This window comes from Podarcis vaucheri (assembly GCF_965113315.1).
Source record: "Podarcis vaucheri genome assembly, chromosome: 7".
Classification (NCBI taxonomy): Eukaryota; Metazoa; Chordata; class Lepidosauria; order Squamata; family Lacertidae; genus Podarcis; species Podarcis vaucheri.
Genome location: NC_138765.1, coordinates 26421845 through 26438981, shown reverse-complemented (window position 1 = coordinate 26438981; position 17137 = coordinate 26421845). Strand labels below are relative to the sequence as shown.

Sequence of the window (17137 nt, the reverse complement as noted above, 5' to 3'; positions counted from 1 at the left end):
GCAGAAAAATATATATGCCACGTGTGTTGCAATACAGTTGACCCAAACGAACATGTAGTAGAGCAGCCAAATGCAAGATATTTTTACCTCTTGTTTGCAGATGCGCTCTCCTCCAGCACCAATGTTACTGCTACTTGTTAGAAAAGCACCAAAGTTGAGGGCATCAAAGCTGCAGTAAGCTTTTTCTTGAAGGCAGCCACCAGAAAGAATTCAAAGGCAGCTTTGTTTAAAGGAAATGTATTAGTCAAGGAAGCTAAAAGACCTCTCTGTTTTGAGGGATGATGTGACTGACAGTTCAATGGTTCCCTAATCTCAGTTATCCTCAATCCCATTAACTTGACCCTGGAAGGGAAATCCTGGTCCATGTTCCAGAAAGAATGCTTTAATGTTCATTGTCACCATCCTGTACATTACTCATTCTAGAATAGTTGCCACTCTTGCAACTTAAGTGATGTCTACAATCTTTATGAGTATGAAAGCTGGTTTCACTTATAGAAGTATCACCACCCCACTTCTCTGACATTATTTGCACAGAACCCTGTGGATTCAGCCTGCTCTTTCTTTGGGGCTTTACTTCTAATTAGGTTTAACTGAGTAATTGCCTCTACCTTTATACCGTTGCTCTTTGGTAGGGCAAGTTCACATATTACTTAAGGGAAGGGGCAGGAATAACATAATGAGCACCATTCTTTCCTAGGGCTTGAAAACATGTAAACGAGTAAAGTGAAAAAGGTATTTTGTTTCAAGTTCCTTTGAGTTAATGAATAGTCTAACTTCTCTTTTCCTTGTCATTGATGTTGCCATCATTTTTCTTTATAAAGGTTTTTCTTATTTTGGCTCATCTAATCTTTCCTGCTCTCAGTGCAAGATCTAAGTGCTGTTCTGACCATTCATACTTGAAGATATGTGTCTAAATGGAAATTCCTCCCATCTCTTTTTTGCATTCTTAGGATGTCAGCCGAGAAAAGTAATTTCTGAAACAATTTTATTTTGGTCTCTTAGGGAGCCCCTCACTGGACAACCTCTCCAATAATAGGAAGATAAGCAACTGTTTGTGTAACTTAGCATAAAAGAGAATTCCATAAACACTGTTGGATTAAAGGATGGCTTTCTCCACAGTTATCCTCCAAAGTACTGGATATTTATAGGTCCATGTCTTCCTCCTGAGGGGAATTTATATTTAATGTTTAGGTGTTGCATGGTTTCACTTAATAATGGAGAAGTATTCTTGTGTTAACAAAGATAAAGGCATTTCAGCATGTTTATTATTATTATTATTATTATTATTATTATTATTATTATTATTAATACCCCACCTTTCTGGGCAACTTCCAACACATTTAAAAACATAATAAAACATCAACCATTAATAGCAACAATCTGATCCAATATTAAAAAGACACAACAACTTTTAAATTAAACAACTTATATCAAAAAAGCAATATTCAATCATCCATTGAAATCTAATAGTAAACAGTAAAATTAAGCATCAGCATATAATAAAAGTTTATGCTTATCAATTACAATAAAGAATTACTAATCTATAATCAATAAAATAGCAAATCACAGTGCATAAAATACCACAAAACATACAAAAATACATTAAAAGGATCAAATTGATACACAATCTAAGGTTTTCTGGGCTCCATTTCATTTGGACTAACAGAGTGAGAAGGCGAATAAATTTGCCAGTAGGTTAGGATGATGAGATTATGAAAGAATTGTGCTGTTAAGCATTTCTGTTCATCTTCCACAGCATTCCTTCAATGGCTAGGTTTGTTGCTTATACACCTTTACCTCTCTTTGCTTTTGTACCAGTTCTCCTGGTGTATAAGAAGTGTGTGTTTGAATCTAAGAGTTTTCTGCTAGCATGAATTTGGTTGAAAGTGGAACTGTGACTTTCAGTCAAGTAGATAAAGTTTATTTTTAAAAAGGACTAAAGACGCATCTCAATCGTCCAGTGGATTTTTTAAAGTATCATTTTTAATACAAGTACTTGTATTTGCAAGCACTATCTTAAGGCGAATTCCCCTCTTCTTTCTCAATCAAGAATTGATGCTTGCTGTAACATTATCTAAAAGAAAGATTGCAGAATCTAAAAACAAAATATGTTTTTAAAACATGTTTTTTCATAAAAACTGTTGCTTTCATTCATATGTATGTGTAGTCAAACAACTAAAACACAATGAATCCACTATGATTTCTCTAATTGGGTGGTAGTCCGAGTAGAAAGGCAAATGTTAGCAGGACTGTTTCAGATATTACTTTCCCCCCATGTAGATGTGACCATTCATCTTATCAGACCATAGGACAAAAACTTTTTTTCTACTTGCTCTTTCTTTTTTTGTACTTGCTCTTTGTCTTTCCTCTCCCTCTATTTCTCTTAATGTGGAACTAGCTTTTTATGCAAAAACTGAATAGGGAAAGGAGGAAACAAAGATGTATATCTTTATAATGACTAGGTCAGTTATTAAGTGGACACACAAACTTTGTGTCTGATAAAGGTCTGCAAGATCTAAGTGCGGTTCTAACTATTCATACATTGAAGATACGTGTCTATATGGAAATTCATCCATTTCTTTTTCTTTCTTTTTGCATTGTTAGGATGTCAGCAGAGAAAAGTAATTTCTGAAACAATTTTATTTTGATGTCCTTTATGTATTCTTAGGTGTGCTGTAGTCTGCTTTTCTTAGGAGCCAGTATAGTCCTGAATGTTAGCTTTGGATCAAAGGAGTCTAGCCCAGGCTAGAGTGGAATCTAACATGTCTCCATTTCAGATCCCTGTTTTGAAAAAAAAGGAGATAGTGTCCCTGAGAGCTTGGTCACTATTGTGGGTTTGAACAAGCTAAGAATTGTGTAAAACGCAGCTACCATTGGGAGCCATATAAGCACAACAAACCTGTGATAGCAGTTATCACACAATCCATTCACATTTCTCACTATGGCCTGATTCATATGTCTTGCTAAGCTAAATCATGGCTTAGCATAAGCATGTGAACTTCTGGGAAGGAAACTGCAGCTTCTTTGTTCCTTCTCAGCCATTCTGCTGCTGTGCTGAGTTGAGCCGAGCGACAGCTTGGTTTAGAGTATCATTAGAAATTGGGATTGTGGTTTATGTCTCTTCAAACTAAGCATGAGCTATAACCAAAGCTTGTCCTATTGCTTATGGCTCATGGTTTGCCTGGAAGAGTTAAGCCATGAGCCAGGGTTCAGATGACACTAAACCAAACCATGGCTTAGCTCAGCACAGTTCATCAGCAGAATGACCAGGAAGGAGTGAAACAACTGCAGTCTCTTCTCCAGGAGCCCCTGTTCTCTTATGTTCACCATGATGTGCAAACCAGGCCTGTGACAGCAGTAGGAAAATCATTTGCATATCTATTAAGCTTACAATCATAGGAATTTGGTTGTCAAAGAGTGATATGCATCTAATCTAGATCTAATTATGAACCATTCCTGCTGACTTGACCTTTTGGTTGCTCTGATTGATTAACTAGGCTTGTTTTTCTCTTTAAAACTATTTTTTTAACATTTTGGCATTGTTGCATTGTAAGCTGTTTGCTCTCTCGTAGACTGTGAAAGGTGGAATTTCAGAAACACGAATTGAAAAAAGAATTGTCATCACAGGAGATGCAGACATTGATCATGATCAAGTAAGACTTTTAGTGTAGTGACTATTCTGAGTATGTGCACATTGTTTCTGGCACTTTTATCAATGGAGCAGTTGGCGGATCAAATATGCAAGATATATTGCATGACCTTTGGGGTCTCCAGAGGGATTTGAAAGTTCACCCATGATAAGATTCTAGCCAGATTCTGAACTCTGCCAACCTTTAGTGCATAGCTTTCATTCTATACTGAAGAGACACTGCATTACCCTGGCCTTTGACATCTGAAATACATTTTTAAGACCTTCCCTATTTTTTTTGTATTGTAAACTGTTTTAACTGGTTTAAATATCATATTTTTATATTGAAAGCTGCCCTGTGACCTTTCGGTGGATCAGAAAAAGAACCCAGTAAATAAGCCACAACCTTGTTGCCCTAAATTGATCCAAAAAATGTTTTCCCTAATGATAGGTTGCAAACCTTCATTACAATATGGAAATAGTTGGTAAAGTTAGATCGTGATAGGAAGCAAAATGTTGTTGCCCTAAACTTGATTCAAGATAGTTTGTTCTTTATGCCATCTTTCTTCAGGTTCTGGTACAGGCCATCAGAGAAGCAAAGGAGCAACACCCAGACATGTCTGTGACCAAGGTGGTTGTCCATCAGGAGACTGAGATTGCAGAATAAATAACAAGACCAGCTACATATATTATCAGGTAGTTTTCTTTTTTTCCTTTTTTTTTTTTGTTAGCACTGCTGCATCATAAAGCGTTGCAAGGTTTTCACCTAAGTCACAACTGAAGGTTGTTTATTTCTACCAGTTTTCAAGGAAAGCCTTTTCAAAACTTGTGCTTGGTACATTTTGACTCTGTCCTTGCAGGACTTTTAACAGGGAAGGCTCAGCCGCTGGTAGATGAGGGGCCAGTTCTGGACTTTTAATTCCTGTTTCATAGGTCAACACTCCAGCCCCAATATATGACAAAGTGCTTCCATGTGCAAGAGGTCAGCCTGGCTCTGGTTGTAACTTTTCAAATCTGCTTGAAAGTTAGCTGCTACTAAGACTAGAGCAATGACACTAAATGCGTAGACTTAAATAGGCTGGGCCTGCACAACATAAAGCCCACAGGGACAACGTGTAACTTCAGCTTTTGTAGCCTTCTAGGGCTTGCTCTCAAACCATTACATGTGGCCCATAAGCCACAAAGTGACTAAGTGAAGGATTTGCTTAAAGAGCTCATGTGCTGTTACAGTTGTTGCTAGAAGAAGTTCACAGGGTCAGAGGTCTGTCCCACAATTGCCGTGACATTGCAACGGATGCTAATGAAAGTTCCACTTCCTTCTCCATATGCTGTCATGTATCTTTTAAATACATCACAAGTGTCTGTATTTTATTACCATGGATAGTTAATGTGGTATGAGTGCATGGGCAATTAATAGAACTCACAGTTGTTTGAGTTTGCAGTCTTGCTGTAGACTTAACTACGATTTTGGGTGCCCATTGCAAGCTAACTGCTTTTTGTGGAACTGAACTCTGAACTCCCTTGGTCCACAAACAATCACATACCACCCACATGTAATTTTGAACCTCCATGCTTGGTAGTTGGATCCTGAATTTAGGAGGGAGAGCCCCATCCTTTTAGCAGCCTTTCCTGCCTTGGGCTATTCAGCGTGGCAAGAGCCCTCTCCACAAGTCTTGACACTGCTTGCTCAGGTTTCCCACTGGGTGTTCCCCTTATGTGTTGGGTACATTGCCAACACTCAAAGAATGTTAACTTGAGAACTGCACAGCTTTGCCAACTTTATTCCACCAGTGAAATTCAGCTTACTCTGTCTAGTCACTTTTGATTGGCTGCAGCAGAGCTTATTAAATCTGAGTGAACAGGAACTAGGCACTTGTAGAAAGAGGCCTCCTAATGCTACATATTCACAGAGCAGAATGCTCAGGTTTGAGGTATGCATTAATGCACCCAAAAAGGTATATCATGGTCAGCTTAGGGAACCTGGTTTGTGGGAAAGTGGCATTCGGCAAACTTTCCTGGACTGCATATTCATTGCAAGACAGGAAATGTAAGTACATTTACTGAGGAAGCATCTAGGGCAGGGACCCTAACAAGTTCAAAATAAAAACATGCGATAATGAGGCAATGATCAAAAACTTATAAAACTGGCGTCTGAAAAGCATATTTAAACTTACAAGTCATTCTCAAGCACTTGAGTAGTATGTGCACAGAATATAACAAGGGGTACATGGCAGCTTGGTTTCATTACTACTTCTGATGGAGTGGAATGGGACTAATTCTCATCTCTCTGTGTTTACTTTGGTGCTGATACCTAAATACACAGACCTCTTGCTGTGTGTGAAAGGTGTGTGCATGTGTGCATATGGCGATGGGCAGGAAGATACAGACAATTTACCAGCAGATGTTTCAGAATTTCAGACTTGTTTTCTACTGATTGGTAATTTAGCATAAATTTGTGTTTCCCTAGGCGATGTCTGTTTCAGTCTGCGAAGGCCACCCGACATATACCAGCAAAACTACAAGGAAGCAACCTTGGAGCACCATGACCTCAAACTTGCCAGATTTACTCTCAGTCAAACATTCTATCATTTATTACTAGGAAGTTGTGCTTTTTGATGTTTACTTCGGATTCTTCTGGATCCTTTTTGATTATCATTTTTATATTGTGACCGACAGTATGCCATACTTTTCACAGTACTGATTTTTTTTTTTTACAGTTTTGCAATCCCCCACTCCACTTTTTGCATTTTTGCATTTCCTTTCCCACCACCTTTTCTGGATCTGTATTATGAAGTCAGAGGCCCACACAAAAAGAACATGTAGAGCTTATCGAAAGTGATTGCCTTTGATTGAACCTCATTGCCCTTCTTCCTTCTTTTCCTCCTCAAGCAGTTTGCATTCTCACATAACTTTGAACATGTTATAGTGTGGGGGTCTCAGTGACCTAGAAGTGACCCCTCTTGCCTGAGAAGTCAGGAAAACACTTGTGCAATGCTTTGTCTTGGCTCTTGTGGATCTGAGATATATTCAGAATTTCCTAATCACAGCTATTTTATATATGCCAGGCGCAAATGCGCCTGCCCTCTTTTCCTCTGGATTTCCCTTGCTTTTTGTTGGTTTGTCAGCCCCTTAGATGCTTGAATATAGCAGGGGGTTGTGGTATTTGCACAGGTATTTCAGTAGTAGTCTAGATTCAGAAATGATGGAAATTGCTTCACCTTTTATACTGTGAATTCTAGAGGTTTTAATCAATTGTGACAAGGCACCATGTTTTTCCAGCTCTCTCCTTTTTTCTTCTTTGCACTCCTTGGAATACTAAATCTCTTGTAAATTCACTCTCCTATTTCCCCCCTCTTTTTGTTCTCCCTTAAATTAAGCCTATTAGAATTGTGTGTTTAAGAGGTGTGGGCTCTACACGCTATGAAATAGGCTGTAATTTATAACAATAGGATGGGGTGTTCATTTATTTTCTTTTTTCTCCTTCCCAATTGTTTGTGTTTTGAGTTTTTGTGGTTTTGGTAGCATAGTTTTAAAATCATTGGTTTTTAAAGCACTATTTAAACTTGGCACACTGGTAACATATCACAGGAAGGGATAAATGAAGCACAAGTCATCCCTTAGAGACAATCCAGCATTCCTAAATCTGTATTCTTTAAGCAGGCAATTACAAAGGCATCATCAGTATTGTAGATTGTTTCCAATGATTGCTGTTAAAAACTAAGCCTGTACATGTTGCAAGTCACTTAATGCTCCTTATAAGACAATATAATCATTTGCAGTTCTTCTTGTGCACGGTCCCTAGAGCATACTACTGTTGCACCTCCTTCCTTTGAGTCATTGAGGTCATACAAAACTTATTGCACAAGGCTGCTGAAATGAATGGTGGAGGCTGCATTGCTACCATGCTAAATGAAACAACAAACCCCAGGATTGGCTGCAGTTCTCAGGATCTTAACCCAGGTGTGTTCTGGTTGGCTATCCCTAGAGAATGTTGAATGCCATAAAAAAAAAAAATCCAAATCAGAACAAGAGCAGATTTAAGTTAGTTTTTCTCTGTGTGGGTTTGTTTCTACCCAAAATAACTTTTTCTCCTTATGACTTTAAAAGTACACTTTTAAAACAAATCTCACGAAAGGTAGTTGGTATCAGTACTCTTAACTGGGAAGCAGTTTCATTTCCTTTAAATGTTTTCCCCATGTAGGAAGAATGAGAGGATTCCAAATTGGGATGCAACGTGTTCTTCACAAATAAGATGAACTTCCTCTCCATGCTTAGTTGAAAGATTTCCTTGGCAACACTAAAAACTGCAGGCTTGTTCTTTCCTTCCAGCAGCATGTAAAAGTTCTGTAGAATTATGAGTGATGTTTTTTCTGAGAGGTATGAAGTTGGAATTCTTTTGAGTGTACCATCTAATAGCTGAGGGGTGGGATGAGGGCTGATTCTAGCATTTAAGTGAAGAGGAATGCCTTCTGCTGTTTAAAGAAAACAAGAACACACATTGAAAAGAATCTGATTTCAGTGAAAACGAGCAGTTGTGTGGAAGCTATATTATCATACCGCATGTCTACTTTCCCCCTCCGTTTTGAGTAGGTTTCAGTTAGGGAGTTAATACAGTCTTATTTAGAGTTCGAAAGCATTATGGACATATAAGAGTTTAGCACTGCTCAATCAGCTTTGCTCCCATGTGCTCTGGGGTCCCGTCAGCCACAACAAGCCTTCAGTGGTTGTCATCTGATGCACTTAGCTGTGAGTAAAGCCCAACTAGAAACAATAGATTCCTTCCAAGTGAACAAACTCGAGCTGTAACACTATTTGTGGGTTTCTATATGCCCTTCTCTTTACAAATAGAACTAATGGGCTACCTTCCTAAAAATCTTAGACTGAACTTTTAAAAATAAAAAATCAACCCATAGCACTTAAAAATGTATTTATTGTGGAAGACAATTTTGGTTGTGTCACTTTCTCTAGTGCATAATTCTTCTGCAGCTTCCTTTTCCTCTGCTATTAAAAGCTTTAAGCACCAGCTATAAAGTAGTTCCTTAATTCTAAAGAAGGCTTCTTTATCAAATCTCAAACCTTACTACAAGTGCAGCACTGTTACACATTTATTAATGGAATTATTGCTTTTTCAGTATGTTATTTGAAGGTATGTCTTGTCCTTCCTTGAGCTGTCACTCAGCATGATTTTTAACTTTTTGTATCCTGTGGCTAACTAGCTGGTGAAGTCCTGTTCTATTTTAAAACTCTACTTTCAGACACTTCTTTTGCATGAAGTTTGGATTTCCCATTAAACAGGAATTTTTTCTCTTATCTAATCAAGGGCATGCTTCTCAGATTGTCCCTTCTCCTGACCACTGACCTACCTATTGCTTTTCCAGGGTAAGAGCTCACCACCCCTTGTGTGCAGGAACCTCATCCAGCAGACACATTGCCCCTCCCCACCAGTTTTGCGCATAGGGTGTGTTTAAGTGGGGGTGATTCCGACTTTCCATGCACCCCATTGCTCTCCTGTCCTATATGGACATCTGATGTTAGCTTCTTTTGCACATTCCCGTCTTCCCCTTCAGGGTGTAAATATTTAGCATTGCTTAAAAATCCACTCAAATCTCAATCATTCAGAATCACAAGGGAAGAAAGCAAGTGTGAGAAACAATCCTGGGAGGAGACAATAGAAATGCAACTGGGCAGACATAACTCTGAAGGTAAATTACTAAGTAAATTACTCATTGAGGGTCACCCAAGTTTCTTTTTGAAATAGTTTTTTAATCCATCACAGACCCTCTTGGCAAAAGTCTAAGGCATTTAGGACTAACAGCCTTAGGTGATGGAAGTTGGTCTTGCTTTGTCTGATGAGTAGTAAGCTTTCCGTCTCCAACAGAAGATCCCCTACCTTCCTTTAGGTTCATTCAAGATTTTCCGTACTCTGCACAAACAGAAGAAAAAAGTCTGCACTGAAGTAACCCAATTCTGTGGCAAGAAATGCTGAATTCTGCTACTTGTATAAAGTATGCAAATCAAACAGATTCATATTACCTTTGTGCCATGTATTTTGCTATTTACTCCCACACTATATCATTTCTGCTTCTGATCATTGTAGGGAGAGAAGCACAGTGCTTTTACAAAGTACTCCCTTCTTTAATGACTAGAAAACCTATTCAATGATTCTCCCGGTTTCTAGATTTCAGCAGACATTACCCATACACTTGTAAACTTAGTGTTAATAAGTCCAGATGCTTGCTTTTAAAAAAAACCACAAACATTATTATTGGGCTTCTTAGAAAGCTAAATCACAACATACCCCCCCCCAGCCTTCAATATGCTCCCTTTGCTATAGGGAAAACTTTTCCTTAGCATCTGGGCTTAAAAATAGCCACTGACATGGTTACCTGTGGTAAGGAAGGAACACCTGGCTACCAGGCAGAGAGTACCCTTTGTCAATAGACAAAGTTGGTTCTTTTCCATTTCAGGCTGCTTATGTGCCATAAGTAACCCACATACGCATGGGCAGACAGACCAGTGGAAACAAAACCAATTTCTTTTGAACTATTTGCTGAGCTGGCTTACCTTTTCAAGCGTGGTGCTGTGAAGGCCACTTAGAACCAGGATGGTGAACTGGTGGCCTTCTAGATGTTGTTGGACTCCAACTCCCATCAGCCTCAGCCAGCATAGCCAGTGCTCCTGGGAATGATAGTCCAGCAACTTCTTGAGGGCCACAGGTTCTGTATTCCTCACTTAGGACTAAGATACCAGAGATGCATCCCTCTGATTTATCTGCCACCAACATGGGGAATTGCTGTTTCTTGTAAGTGAGCTGCCGGCACCCTCAAATCCACCACCATCACATTAGTTGCCTGTAGAATAAATTTGGTTTCTCGAGGTCTTCGGAATTCCTGGGGGCCAGTGCTACCATTAGGGCAGTAAATGAAATATGGTCTATTTATTTATAATGCTGAGATGGCAATATGTTCCCAGTAACTTCCTCCCTCATCTATGAGATTATCCGGAAACTGTCTTAACTGTATAGTAAATGAAAGCTATTTATGTATGAATGTGTGTACAGAAGGAAGGGCAGCAGGATGGTAATCTATACTGACCAAACTGGGAATAAAAATTGCAGCTTCACTTGCCAGACAGAAGTGGGCAGCCAGCTATTAAAATTTTTCTGGGTTTTATTTGGGGGAGTGTTCATAAACTGTGCTTTGCCATTTTCCTATAATGGACAATTAAATATTTGTGTTCTGACGGGGTTTTTGTTGTTTTTTTACACATTCAGTCACAAATTATTTCACTGCAGATATGAAGGAGCTTTGTAAAATTTTTAAGACAATGGTGAATTGTATAGAATAGCTGATTATTACTTTCTTTGGGGGTGGGAGATAGGAACAGACGGGGTGGGGAAGCAAATCTTTATAGCTTAAGTAGCTGTTATTTTGAACTTTTGTAGTCAAAGGGAAAGTAGATGCAGCATTTAGACGTGTTCAATCTTGCTACTTGTATTGCATTTTTTCAATAAATTTTCAAATAAAAGATGGCATTTCTGGTTCTCCTTTGAAGCTCTACTTTTCCAGCACATTCTGAACTCATATATTGTTGCATCTTAATTATTTTATCTGCACATACAGCTTGAGCAGGGGTGTTTGTTGATAGCACTGATATCTCCAATTTCTTGGTCAGCATGGTAGATTTAAGATCTTTCATGGTATAATATATTTATGTTTTAAAATAAACATTGCTTGGAGACATTTTAGGTAACAAGCAACTAATAATTTTATAAATAATAATAAATGAATGAGTGGTACCAGTGCATGATGCCACAGGTCATACAGTAGTATCCATCCTTTCTGCAGCTGCATAATAACATGAGAAACCTGCTGCTGGATTCGTCCAAAGGCCCATCTTGCCCAGCATCCTGTTCCCACAGTGGCCAACCAGGTGACACGGGCAAGCTTGCAAGCGGAACCAGAGCGCAACAGTGCTCTCCCAGTTGCTACAGTTCAAAATGATTGCTTTAAGAATCTCACTCCCTTTAGCAATCACCCTGTTGAATGATGTTGTCTGCGCGGACATCAGATTTCATGCATGACCCTGAATGCTGCAGATTGATTCAATGTTGTACACAGCAGGGCCACCTGGGGGAGCACACTGCAAAGTTTGGGATCTATCAAACAGGATTCTCTTAGTTGGTCTTTAAGGTGCTACTGGAAGGAATTTTTTTTATTTTGGCTATGGCAGACCAACACGGCTACCTATCTACTACAGGATTCTCTGGTTCCTTGCAAACCTGGGAAAGTGCACATATCTCCTCTCCATAGTGTAAAGGGCTCCTCTTGGAGAGCTAAAGCACACCACAATCTAGAGAAACTTCTGTTTTGAAATCTTTGTTTCCACATTTTGTCTCTTAACATTTTGGTGATGCTTTTGTCAGGTTTTTTTCCTCCTAGATTCAAGGGAACAGTTTTTAATGCAGCCTGCAAATTATCCTCAGCGTCTGGGAGAAATCTACATGGTTCACTGAAGCTACCAAGCACCTGACTCTGAAGCCATCTTTTCTCCCCCTGAACTCAGCAATGTTAATGTTTCCCCTTCATCTCAGCAGGACAGATGTCAAAGAATTCTGAAAGAAACAGGGACTGCCAATGTGTGCTTATTTGTCCCATGTCTGGAATGAAAATCAATTCATGCAAATGGTTTCCCTTGCATTGAAAGGATTGTGGTGAAATAAAGTATTAGCAACACAAAGTAATAATTATGTAAAATGTTTAAGGTATGCAGTTTTGGCATAGCGGACAGATAATAGCTTTGGGCAGAAGGTGAACTGCAGCTGAATGGAAATATTGCTGCATGCGATGAATGCAGGATGGAAAAGAAAACAACGGCTTCTTACATCTGTACTGAGCAGTGAGTCCAGTCAGACTGAAGTTTTGTCATCCAATGAGTCTAGTGTAGGGCAGCCATGTGACTTATGTTATGGTGGTTAGGACCTCTACTTGAAGGGCTGTTTGGTCCAATTCTAGTTTTTAAATGTAAGGTGGCGCTGTGGTCTAAACCACTGAGCCTAGGTCTTGCTGATCAGAAGATCCACGGTTCGAATCCCCGCGATGGGGTGAGCTCCCGTTGCTTGGTCCCAGCTCCTGCCAACCTAGCAGTTTGAAAGCACATCAAAGTCCAAGTAGCGGCTTAGTCATGCTGGCCACATGACCCGGAAGCTGTCTGCAGACAAATGCCAGCTCCCTCGGCCAATAAAGCGAGATGAGCGCTGCAACCCCAGAGTCGTCCACGACTGGACTTAACGGTCAGGGGTACCTTTACCTTTAACTTAAACTTCAGGGAGATCTGAAGGGGCCTCAAAGTTGCAGCTGGACAACAGACTGAGGAGGTACACAGGTTACCTGGTCACAGTTTTCCCCATTATAGTGAGATGTACTCAATAAAATTATAGCAGTTATGTCTACATTTGCATCTTTTCAAATGAATTAGCACTTTATCCTCTTTTGTCCTCTTTATTGGAGATGGTTTAGTTGACCACCATATTCTTGAGACTGTGCAAGGTTAAGGGAGATCCTTTTGAGTATCATTCTGTGTGCATCTCAGTCTTGGAATGGGCAGTATTGGTGAAACTGGCAAGACACAATTACTACTGTGCCATAGCCAGCCCCACATAACCAACATGCGTGCATCTAATTAATGCATGAAGGGGTTAAAATCGTAGAGAAAGCTGTTCTGCCAGATTTAGCTCACCTTGGGAGGGATGAGGTAACACAGCACAACAAATGTTGACAAAAATCATGCCTCTGTAGATTTTGAGGTGCCGAATATGACACTGAAAAAACAAAATTGGCTACTCATTCTTAGAGATCTGCAATAGTTTATTGTATAATTGAGGATTACATACATACATCATGAACTGTAAAAGCCAAGCCAAGTTTGCAGTCATGTTTGTGATACAGAGACATGTCCTCATCCAGTTCCTTCCAGTTTTCTGTCCTGACATTCCCAAGGAAGTTAGTTGACACCAGACCAAGCTTTTTTCCTCGTCATTCTGAAGCAGGTTGTTGAACATCTCATCTTTGAGGAGCTTGTTGATCTGAGGACCCACAAAAACTCAGTTTTTAATTTTCACTTTGCTGAGTCAAGGGAATTTGTCAGTCTGAAAGCTGATCCAGTTTGGTCCATTGATTTTAAAAAAGTTTTTCACCAGACTAAGTTTGATGTATAGGGGCGGTAGTAGGATTTTGCGCATTTCTGCGAGTGCTGGCTGTTGCACATTCTTCTCTCCGACCTTTGGAGGTCAGCCTCTTCATGTAGTGCAAAGTTTTTGCTTGGCTGCCCCATTCACATAAAAACAGTGGAACCTCTACTTACAACCATAATCTGTTCTGGAGGTCCGATCATAAGTAGAAATGTACATAAGCAGAGGCGCACTTTTCCATAGAAAGTAACGGAAAAGTGAATTGATTGGTTCTAGACAATGAAAAACACACCCTAAAACAGCAATTTAACATGGATTTTACTGTCTAACGAGACCATAGATCCATAAAATGAAGGCAATAATGTACTGTACTATAAAATAAATAAGACAGTATTGTAGATTAAAAAAATAACATTTTCTTATGTGCGTTGAGGGTGGGTGGGCTTACCTGGCTACAAGCTGGGGGTGGAGCAAGGGTCAGTAAAGAGCTGATTCACTTTGGCCAGGATCACTTGTTTTTCTTGCCAGGCCAGGTTCTTCTCTGGACTTCCTCAGGTTAGTTCCTCTGTGGGGTTTGGGGCTGCAGTGCGCCCTGCTATGCCTCTTGCAGGCGGCACCTCTTCCACAGCTTTGGGGGTGGGATGGGGGCCCTCTCCCTGGCAGCAGAGGCCTCAGCGCTGCTCCGCAGCCAGTCAGCCGAGCTCTGGGCTGCTGTCAAGGCCTCTGTTCGTATCTAGAGGAATGTTCACAAGTCGAAGCACCTACTGGAATCGTACGTAAGTAGAGCCGTACGTAAGTCGAGGTTCCACCGTAATTCATATATTCCAGCTGCACAAAGTCACCACAGAGATGCCAGCCTTACTTGCTGTATTGAATACAGCCGTAACAGCTGTTTTTAGGTTGCTGTGGGTTCCATGTAGACAGTGTGTCTGACTGGGATGGAGGGAGGTCTGTTTCCATTATGCAGCAACAGCGCCTTGACTCTGGAGACTCAATTTTGAGGAGTCTATGAATAGTCACCATTCTTGTGGGTCATGTGTGATTCTGAGGACATTCATCAGGCCATCTGCATCATAGCAGAATACAAGGCCATCTTACACTCTGAAGTAAGGTGTAAGCTGCTCAGAACGAGCGTGAAACGAAGCCGCTCAGACATTTTCCTTGACGATTCCATTGCTGAAGTCTTGATCTCGGTAACTCCGCTTTGCCCTTGGACAGTTCCAGATTGCGAACAAGATTGCTCGGTAGTTCTTGTGTAAGAATGTGTGGTAGATGTATGGATCATCATTAGACACCAAAGGCTGCAGAGAACCCGACGTCAGTTTGCCTCCCTTGTCTGAACCAATGGAAAATTCTTTCGGGGGTTCAGGAACAGAAAGTCCTCCAACTTTTCAGAGTTGATTGGAGAACAGATGGTATATTCGGGTACGCTACTGCCCACTTCTGTTTCCTCGTGATTGATGGAGATGGATTGAGGATTAACTAAATTAAAATGTAAACCCCCTGTCCCACGTGTGTGAGAAATATGAGAGTAAACAGGCTGTGAAGGGCTGTAAACGCCTATTAAAAACTGCACATGATAATACTGTGCTAAAAAAGGCATTCCCCTTTTCTCTCACATAGGAGAGAATGCCTCTTTTGGTGGCGCTGTGGGTTAAACCACAGAGCCTAGGGCTTGTCGATCAGGAGGTTGGCGGTTTGAATCCCTGCGATGGGGTGAGTTCCTGTTGCTCGGTCCCTGCTCCTGCCCACCTAGCAGTTCGAAAGCATGTGAAAGTGCAAGTAGATAAATAGGTACCGCTCCGGCGGGAAGGTAACTGCCGTTTCCATGCGCTGCTCTGGTTCGCCAGAAGCGGCTTAGTCATGCTGGCCACATGACCCGGAAGCTGTGCACTGGCTCCCTCGGCCAATAAAGCGAGATGAGCGCTGCAACCCCAGAGTCGGCCACAACTGGACCTAATGGTCAGGGGTCCCTTTACCTTTTTTTACCAAATACATCTGTCAGGTATGGCTGTTGGATGCTATCAGGATGAAAAGGTTTTTATCACCTGTGACATAGGTGTGCCAAAAATTAGGGGTACTGCACTCTCCATTTCGTCTCTGTCATTTGTTGGCAATCTGACCATCTCTCTTATCTAGTCAGTGTATTTGTTATTTACCTTTTGTTGTCGTTTAAAAAGAAAAGATCGTTATAATGTCATTCAAATTAAATCTCAGTCATATAAAGCAGAGTTCTGGGGGTAAATCTGGAGAAGAACGTCTTCGTTTTTGCCTCTCCCTTTTTTGCCTATCTGTTGAAAAATTATATCTGTTGACAATTTTCTTTTGATGGGATTCAGCCATAATAAGTTGTTCAGAGGCTCTTTAACAAAACCTTTTTTAAAAAATAGCCCCCCCCCGGTTTTTTTAACATCAAATAATAGTACAAAATACGACGCAGTATAGAGCATGTAATTCACATCAAGATTGTTTACATATTTCATTGATCACTTTGTTCTAATTTGTGTATACAATGTCTTGTAGCTTGATCAAGCCAGATAATCACATCAGACCATTGGCATAAAAATAAGCTCTTAAATCCAGGAAAGAAAATCCACCCTTTTCTCTAAGGGTACACATTATTTTTTAATTTAACTCTTGTTCTATTTTATTTTTACTATCCAATATAAAGCCACTAATGTTTTGTTGCCATTTGTTCAGTTGGGCTCCCCCCACCCCCGTGCCTTCATTCAGCATGTGCTGTAGTAAAAAAGTAAAAAAAAAATAAAATTCTTGGAAGTATTTACATTTTGAGAATGGCTGTTTTATCTAAAAAAGGAAGTTTCAGCTTTTTCCAGTCTTATCTTCTTTAATCCTAGATTCCATCCTAATTCAGCTTGTATAAATCTTTTTTTTTTATCTTAAAACACCATCGCCAAATAACTAGTGGCTTTGTTATGAATTCAGTGTTCGCAGTCCAGTAGTGTTTCTGTTTTATCTACATTTATTAGATTTTAAAATTCTTTAGTTAGGCATCAGTGATATAAAATGATGCAGGGGAATTGCACCTGTTGGTTTGGGCTAGTGGATCATGGCTGAAGACATAGAGCCTCGTGTCCATTGACAGAGGTGACCCCACCCCCTACATCACACTGTAGTTCAGCAACATCTGGAGGGCCAAAGATTCTCTACACCTGCTCTGTGGAGTAGGGTGGGTCACCTCTTTCATGACCAAGAGGCTCTGTGACTTCACCAACACACCTGGGGGAAACATATGGGAAGAAAGTCAAAGAAGCACAAGCTCTTTTGGCTGCTCCTTCCGCCTTCGGGGCTGCAGCCCT

At 40.3% G+C, this 17137-nt stretch overlaps 2 protein-coding genes across 31 annotated transcripts in view; one reads left to right on the top strand and one right to left on the bottom strand.

Annotated features, from left to right (window-relative positions):
* The window catches only part of EPB41 (erythrocyte membrane protein band 4.1), a 106126-nt gene extending 94967 nt beyond the window's left edge, over nucleotides 1-11159 (top strand). For all 29 annotated transcript variants that reach the window (XM_082231512.1, XM_082231514.1, XM_082231515.1 and 26 more), the window contains 3 exons: nucleotides 3573-3653; nucleotides 4200-4324; nucleotides 6096-11159. In XM_082231512.1, the coding sequence (XP_082087638.1) occupies nucleotides 3573-3653; nucleotides 4200-4295 (177 nt within the window). In that variant the 3' untranslated portion in view covers nucleotides 4296-4324; nucleotides 6096-11159. The remainder of the gene's footprint in view (nucleotides 1-3572; nucleotides 3654-4199; nucleotides 4325-6095) is intronic.
* The window catches only part of TMEM200B (transmembrane protein 200B), a 94284-nt gene that overhangs the window by 19705 nt on the left and 57442 nt on the right, over nucleotides 1-17137 (bottom strand). The window lies entirely within an intron of this gene.